Source organism: Mycetomoellerius zeteki, unplaced genomic scaffold, assembly GCF_001594055.1.
Source record: "Mycetomoellerius zeteki isolate Tzet28-1 unplaced genomic scaffold, Tzet1.0 scaffold70, whole genome shotgun sequence".
Classification (NCBI taxonomy): domain Eukaryota; kingdom Metazoa; phylum Arthropoda; class Insecta; order Hymenoptera; family Formicidae; genus Mycetomoellerius; species Mycetomoellerius zeteki.
Window position 1 is genome coordinate 1,321,439 of NW_017257720.1, and position 7,934 is coordinate 1,329,372.

The 7,934-nt window shown below is 30.2% G+C and overlaps 2 protein-coding genes across 4 annotated transcripts; both read right to left on the reverse strand.

Moving 5' to 3' along the window:
* Nucleotides 1-438: 438 nt before the first annotated feature.
* Fnta (farnesyl transferase alpha) lies at nt 439-2,425 on the reverse strand. 3 transcript variants are annotated; one of them, XM_018457996.1, is made up of 6 exons: nt 2,278-2,425; nt 1,838-2,000; nt 1,295-1,649; nt 991-1,191; nt 723-906; nt 439-640 (listed from the first exon to the last, which is right to left on the reverse strand). In XM_018457996.1, the coding sequence occupies exons 2-6, from the start codon at nt 1,992-1,994 to the stop codon at nt 536-538; spliced, it is 1,002 nt and encodes a 333-aa protein (XP_018313498.1). In that variant the 5' UTR covers nt 1,995-2,000; nt 2,278-2,425; the 3' UTR covers nt 439-535. The 3 variants fall into 3 exon arrangements, with proteins under 3 accessions (XP_018313498.1, XP_018313500.1, XP_018313501.1); XM_018457998.1 differs by having other exon boundaries at nt 1,838-2,003; XM_018457999.1 differs by lacking the exon at nt 2,278-2,425 and adding an exon at nt 2,080-2,231.
* A 1,007-nt stretch (nt 2,426-3,432) lies between these two features.
* Nucleotides 3,433-7,695, reverse strand: Hsc70-5 (Heat shock protein 70 cognate 5). Its single transcript, XM_018458095.1, has 11 exons — nt 7,442-7,695; nt 6,757-6,818; nt 6,506-6,651; nt 6,192-6,315; nt 5,796-6,104; nt 5,420-5,582; nt 4,861-5,317; nt 4,385-4,681; nt 3,991-4,178; nt 3,782-3,922; nt 3,433-3,685 (listed from the first exon to the last, which is right to left on the reverse strand). Exons 1-11 carry the CDS (start codon nt 7,532-7,534, stop codon nt 3,605-3,607), a joined length of 2,061 nt encoding a protein of 686 aa, XP_018313597.1. The 5' UTR covers nt 7,535-7,695; the 3' UTR covers nt 3,433-3,604.
* Between the last annotated feature and the right edge of the window lie 239 nt (nt 7,696-7,934).

Below are 7,934 nucleotides of genomic sequence, written 5' to 3' on the forward strand. Positions count from 1 at the left end.
TACTAAGGTGAAAGTGACATGAAAGCACTAATACATAGTTTACAATAAAACCTTGTAAGAATAATGAACTTTATTAATATTTCATCGGTTATGCTATTAAACTAATTCAATCTAACCAATCAAATTCATCATAAAATATATAGTGAAGAGAGTAGTGTTTTTAGAAATCTAAAAATATATATAGAATATATATAGAATATTATATATAGAAAAATTATAAGAAAATGCAAAATTATAATAGAAACTATTTTATTTAAATTAACAATATTGACATAATATATTTATATAGTTTAATAATCCCACAAATTTTGCTTGATCTCGGAACTTAATTAATACATTATTATATTTTTAAAACATAAATGCTATAATTTTTGTTTTATAAAAAGAAATTGTATAAATTAAAAAATTTTGCAATTTTGTGCAATATACGTACTTGTAGGCAAAAGAGGCCAAAATATATCAATCATGTAGATTGATATATAAAATATTATCTAAATTTTTTTTAGAATTCACACTATAGAAATCGCTTTAGTTCTTAATCTGAAGATTCTGTTTTCAATTTTATCGCTAGCTGGCTAGCCACATAATCCCAATATCGCCATCTTATTGTGTCATATTTTTTCGATAAATCCTTGCACAGCTAAAGTAATAAGTACATATATCAGATATGACAAATGATATAATATTACGAAGTGCAAAATATATTACAAAAACAGACTTACCTCGTATGCAAAATTAATATGAAACAGAGGAGATGGGGTTTCGTCTGATGGACATCTTTCTTGGCAAATATCAATCATACAGGCCAATAAATGATTAGTGCGGCATCCTTCTTTATACATTTCTTCACATTTATGTCTTACTTTCTCATTATAACCTAAACCTTTGCTATGATGTGATAATATTCTAAAAACATAATTTAAATAAATTCAAATAAAATATCATTTCTTAAAATTAAACTCTTGATATATATATATCAGAAATAAATACCCTCTTAAATAGTTCCAAGCACTCTCATTTCCTTTTTCCAACTCAATCTTCTCCAATGTAAAATCAACTTCCCTATCTATCACTTCTTGCTCAAACTTTGTTGTATTACTTATAACAAAATAGCGCTGGTTCCAAGCAGAATTATTACGGACATCGTCATTTAACAACTGTTCCACATATTCCAATTCCTTATCATATAAACTGCAATCATAATATTTTGGGACACATGTGGTCCCACAATCAGTTATAATAAAACAATATTACTACATGTATATTCTATGTACATATATAAAGATATACTTACTTAAAAGTTTGTATACACCATTGACGATGTTGCCAAGCATGATAATTCTTTGCGTCTTTACATAAAACAGTTTCTATGAATGCTAATTCTTCATTAGGATCTTGCAACCATTCTACAATGACCTTCCTATGATGCCAAACTTGATAATTTTTAGAATTATACTTTATCATTCGATCTGCATATTTTAGTTCTTCATGTAAGTTTTTTGCCAGAGTTTTAAGTATCTCTCTTCTGTATTGCCATACAGTATAATTGGCTGGATTAAGCCATATACAGGTTTCCGTCAAAGCTAATGCACGTTCTGACTTTTCACTTGACTTTAAAATGGCACGAAAATAATCATAGGCATCCTTAACTAAAAATTAACATCAACATGAGATGTATATAAATAAACGTTATATAATTTATTGAAGCAAAATCTTTTTATGGAAAATAATGAGTTTATATAATATTTTATGTTCTATAAAATACAGCTTAAAAATAAAATTTTTTAAATATGATTTAAATGTGAAAAATGTAATTTTTGAAATTATATGTACTCACATTTTTCGGAATATGCAATGGATACGACAGGATGAGGACCATCATCCTGGGGTATAGGAGTTACGTCATTCCACTCAACGCGGTCTTTATACAATATCCACGACGTTTTCTCGTGATCATCGCTGCTATTTAATTCGTCGTCAGAACTGTCTGACATGGTTTTCTATTTTAATACAGTATTTTCTGTTAAAAATCGTAGAACGAAAACAAGATTGCGAAAGTTTTCTTTCATGAATCCTAACCTAATTCACTTTTGCACTTCCTTCAGTGCTAAAACACGGTTCTAACAACGTCGACGTTAAAAACTTTAAAAATCTACTTGGTTGCTGCATTTATTGCAATATAATCAGCGTTACGTGTCTTCATATTTAAAATTTTCGAATAAATCTTGTCTAGATATTCGCATACATCGTAATTGTTAACTAAAAAAATATACTTACGTACAAAAAATGAAATATAATCTTCGTCTTTTCTAATATTTAACTTTTTGTAATATTTAATCTTTCGTATATATAAAACACTACTATCACACCGATCGCGTTCAATTTATAGCGATTGTACGTTACACTTTTTGAATCCAAAGTGAGATAGCTATTCAGTGAATATTGGATGGAAAAAGAGAAAAAATAAAAAGTACAGAAAGTGCAACTGCAAAGAATAGATTTATTATCAGTGATGACAGTACAATTTATATTTTTATATATATATATATGTATATATGATGGAAAATATGTATATCAAGATCATTCAGAACTGCATACCTCGCTCCTATTGATCTTCAAATTCACTGTAGCAGGACTATCTGGAAAAATTATAAGAATTACGAATGCATTAGGGTAAGAAATGATTAATTGTCGTTTATTTTAAGCTCGAATAAAAGATTAATCCCACATATACATTAAAATTTATAAGATTTATTGAACAACAGAACGAAACGATAAAATTTGATGCTTTTGTTTAAGATATTTAAATAAAAAAATTATAAGTTTGTATCATAATATAACAATATTCTCTACGGTAATCTATGCACTGTTTACAAAGAAAATTTGTATTGTGTGGACACCAGAACACTCATCTCACACTCTCGATTCTATATTCTCATCTCACACGTATTCACTGAATATGCTATGAAGCATTCTACAATAGCAAGTTTGTTAACAAATTATTTCCATATTATTTTTGGTACAAGTCATTTTACAATAATTATTACGATGAAATCTTGACATTCTGCATAGGTTTGTAGGCTGCACAAAAAAGAACAATTTGCATTAGTTACATTATACAAGTGATTAGCTATGTACATAATTTATTACTTCATGTGAAAACTGGCCAAATTTTTAAAAAATTAGCCATTACTACTACAGATATATAATACAGTTACTCCTTTTTAGCAGACTTAAGAAAACTTGCGGTAACTGTTATTACTTTTAGAATCTTACAAAAAATAAAAGATAATTTTGTATGATATTTAGGATGCAAGAGCTACTTACAAAAAAATATATATAAATACCACAAAATTGCTATTATATATCAGAATCACTAAATATAACAAAAAAATTGCTTTTCTCTCTCTTCCTTTCCGTATGTATGAATAATACTTTATTTCTAGTCGGTTGTTATCGCAGAATTGAAATTTTAATTTATATTTTCTTTTCTTCACTAGAATAAACGGTTCCTTTGAGCTTACAGAACAGCAAACGTTTATACAAGTGTATGTGAATGGAATCTGCTTTCCTTTTTTACAGAACGTAAATTATTTAATTAGAATTAATTTTTCTCTTCCTTCTTCTCGCCTTCAGGTTCCTGTTGTGATTGACTTTGATTTTGACTTTCTCTCTCCGCTGCCATCTGTAAAATCAACATGTTTAAATAACGGTCCTTGAGAGTTATGTACAGCACAATTTATTTATGTTCATTAAATTAATTTTTACATAAATTAAGTACCTTTTTGTACGCCATTTCAAATAATTTCAAGCTCGCTTGTTGGAGTTCGCTCGTTTGCTTCTTGATTTCTTCAGGATCCACATCATCTTTCTTAGCCAAAATCTCTCGTAGTTTTGCAACTAGTTCTTTAAGTTTGTCACACTACAAAAAGAAAGTAATAAAAATATTAAATTTACAAAAATATCAAAATATTAAAAGCAATATTATACCTCTTCCTGTGGTAACTGCGCTTTGAATTCTTCTAGCTTCGATTCTGTGTCATGTATAATTCCTTCTGCTTGATTGACAACTTCAACTCTTTCCTTCTTAATTTTATCTGCCTTTGCATATTGTTCAGCATTCTTAACCATATTTTCAATTTCATCTTTGCTAAGGCCACCACTAGATTGAATAACAACTGTGAAACAAAAAACAGATTTAGAATATGCCCATAAAAAATAGAATTCATTATAATAATAATAACAACTCAGTTGAATGTAGTCTACAATCTTATTGATATTTCAAATAAGTTTCAGAGACGAAAAATATAGGCATCATTGTAGCATTAATTATATAAGTTTTTAACATTATATATATGTATGAAATGATAGAAAATTTACGTACTTTGTTGCTCTTTGCCAGTTCCCTTATCCCTGGCTGATACATGGACAATACCGTTTGCATCGATATCGAATGTTACTTCTATTTGTGGTACACCTCTTGGTGCAGGTGGAATACCAACAAGACTAAACTGTCCTAGAAGCTTATTATCACCAGCCATTTCTCGTTCGCCTTGATGAACTTTAATCTCGACTTGTGTTTGACCGTCTGCTGCCGTAGAAAATACCTGACTCTTCTTTGTAGGTATAGTTGTATTACGAGAGATCAATCTCGTAAATACACCACCAAGTGTTTCAATACCTAAAAAAATTTTTAAATATTTTCTTTTTCATTACTGATCACAAAGTATCTTTATTTGTAATGAAGAATAAATGGAAGATCAGTAAATCAATGTCCTCATTTATTATCAGAGAGAAGATTAGTCTAACACATCACAATTTCATATGTATAAAATAGTAGAATTTGAGTAAAAATTTTACCTAATGACAAAGGTGTAACGTCAAGAAGCAAAACATCTGTTACATCTCCTGCAAGTACACCTCCTTGAACTGCAGCACCAACAGCTACGGCTTCATCCGGGTTTACAGCTTTCGATGGTTGTCTGCCAAATATTTCTTGAACGGTTTGTTGTACTTTGGGAACCCTGGTCATACCACCGACCAATAAAACTTCCCCGATATCAGATTTTGTTACTTCGGCATCAGAAAGCGCTTTCTGACATGGTTGAACAGTACGTTTAATCAGATCATTTACGAGACTTTCAAATTTACTTCTGGATAACTTAAGATTTAAATGCTTTGGTCCACTAGAATCCATAGTAAGGTAGGGAAGATTTATATCCGTCTGAAGGGAACTTGATAACTCTATTTTAGCCTTTTCTGCAGCTTCTTTCAATCTTTGCATTGCCATTGCATCTTTAGTCACATCTATACCTTGCTGCATTATTTTAACAAATCAATTATTATTAACATAAATTTACTTCAACAAGCATATGCAAATATAGTGAATAACTGTATTTGGTTATAAAAAAATTCATACTTCTTTTTTGAATTCGGATACGAAATAATTAACCAATGAATTGTCAAAATCTTCTCCTCCCAAAAATGTATCTCCATTTGTGGATTTTACTTCAAAGACACCCTTCTGGATTTCTAAAATCGAAATATCAAAGGTACCTCCACCCAAATCATAAACAGCAATACTGAAAAAAAGGCAACACAGTAATCATATTTATTTTTTCATAAAGTATATAATATAGCATAAATTTTAATAAAATATTTCAACATAAAATATATATATATATATATCTTTAGAGACAAAAAATCTGCTCTGAAGATATATATCTTACGTTCCGATAAATTATTTTTATAAGAGTATTTTTTATATTATGCCTCGATGAAATATATCTTCTTACATTTTATCTTCTTGTTTATCCATTCCGTAAGCAAGTGCAGCTGCAGTTGGTTCATTAATTACACGAAGAACGTTCAATCCAGCAATCTGACCAGCATCTTTTGTTGCTTGTCGTTGTGAATCATTAAAATACGCTGGTACAGTAATAACAGCATTCTTTACTGGAGTATTTAAGTAAGCCGCAGCAGTTTCCTTCATTTTCATAAGTACAAATGCTCCAATTTGACTGGGAGAATACATTTTTCCATCCGTACCTTGAACCCATGCATCTCCATTAGACGCCTTTACAATTTTGTATGTTACACTCTTCCTGTAGGAACGCATTACATATTAATACATTACATAAAACAAATATCATAAAAATTGATATAAATAATAAAAATATTAATATATTTACATATCCTCTTTCACTTCAGGATCTTCAAATCTTCGTCCAATTAACCGTTTTGTTGCATAAAATGTATTAACAGAGTTTGTAACTGCTTGACGTTTTGCAGGCATGCCAACTAAACGTTCGTTATCTAAAAAAAAAAAACAAAAAATTATTTAAAACAAAATTAAATAAGAAAATTTTTTAGAATTTAATTTATATATATTTATATTTTTTGTTATACTTAATGCATGAATAATTATAATCGGTAATCATAATTAATAATGACTATGTTATCAAAAGGATTTTAATATTAATACATAATAATTTAGTAATATTACCTTTTGAAAAAGCAACATAAGATGGCGTAGTCCTAGAATCTTCAGCATTTTCTATAACTTTAGCTTGCTTGCCCTCCATCACTGCTACGCAGGAAAAAGTGGTTCCAAGGTCTATACCGATAACTGCACCCTTTACGCCTTCAGATCTATTAAAAATTAAAATGAATTTAAAAACTATTCTAAATCTAGATAACATACTTTTACATTTATGATATTCATTTCTTATTAATTATACCGATATTAGAACTTACTTATACCGATACTGTTGCATATCGGTAAATCGGTTTGGTACAGTGACTGTTGGAGCTGCGACCTAAAATGTTAAATATTTAAAATAATATATATATTTAAATCCTATTTAATAATAAAGAAAGTATTTATTGCAAAGAGATTACAATATCATAAATTTTATAGAAGAAATTTAAAGAAGTATTTAGAAAAATACTTATAACTATTTATTTAATATAAATTATATATGTTTAAAATAAACAAGAAGCTAATAAAATATACATTCTTCGCAGAAATATATATTTTTAACACAACGAAGGATCTTATTACATAAAAAATCTATAATGATTAAACTTTTTCAAATTAACCTAGAAAATCAGTTTTAGCTAGTTTTAACAGTTCTAGCAATAATATGTAAAATATACAGAAAGTCGAGTATATCGTTGACAGTAACACTTAAAAAAGCATTTGCGAAACGTGAGGTAGTAATCCACTCACGTGCCGGCTTTAAAATCGGCGTTGTGATAAAATTAATGTGCGACAGAAATTTGTCGCGATGCATGATTGCAAAGGAATTTAAGACCATTAGCGTAGGATAACAAGATAGCACTGCCAATTAAGTTTCATCTCTCATTAGACGACATGCAAATAGTGACGACTGCAGGCTAGGAAAAACTACAAGATCGTAATATCGCTATCGGTACTCACATTTTTCAAAATCGTGCTGAATTGTTGTTTTCTGGTCAGATCGCAGGCAACGCCGGTGCAGCTGCGGTTCAATAATCTCGCGGCGGTCAACATCTTGGCCTTCTTTCGATAGGATTTCGGCGAAAAGCAGGAAACGCGGCGTGCCCAGCCTCACGTGTAACGATCAGTAATGATGCAACTCTTATAAAGACCCGTAATACGCGTACACCACGCGCGCATCTCATGGCGCATCCATTCCAACGACCGGACAATGGATATCCGCGTGTTCACGAATCGTTTGCATTTTACTATGGCTCCAATAGAATACACCAATAGCAAACGTCCACCGTCACCCTACTACTAGTAAGAAGCGAAACTTCCCGAATGTTCTACCAATGGTGCGTTCGGGGAGACGCTATTAACGCTATTGTGTCATTCTATCCTTGCTTTACGTTTAATAAACAACGAAGATAGAATGACAGAATAGCGCTATTAGCGTCTCCCAGAACGCACC

What these genes read in the sequence shown, in the direction of transcription:
- Fnta (XM_018457996.1), bottom strand. Translation starts at nt 1,994, where the DNA reads ATGTCAGACAGTTCTGACGACGAATTAAATAGCAGCGATGATCACGAG. An exon ending in TGGTGTATACAAACTTTTAA is followed by an intron (nt 1,192 to 1,294) that starts GTAAGTATATCT and finishes TTATGATTGCAG; the next exon opens with TTTATATGATAAGGAATTGG. An exon ending in ATATTAATTTTGCATACGAG is followed by an intron (nt 641 to 722) that starts GTAAGTCTGTTT and finishes TTATTACTTTAG; the next exon opens with CTGTGCAAGGATTTATCGAA.
- Hsc70-5 (XM_018458095.1), bottom strand. Translation starts at nt 7,534, where the DNA reads ATGTTGACCGCCGCGAGATTATTGAACCGCAGCTGCACCGGCGTTGCC. An exon ending in ATGCAACAGTATCGGTATAA is followed by an intron (nt 6,652 to 6,756) that starts GTAAGTTCTAAT and finishes AATTTTTAATAG; the next exon opens with ATCTGAAGGCGTAAAGGGTG. An exon ending in GATAAACAAGAAGATAAAAT is followed by an intron (nt 5,583 to 5,795) that starts GTAAGAAGATAT and finishes CCTTTTTTTCAG; the next exon opens with TATTGCTGTTTATGATTTGG.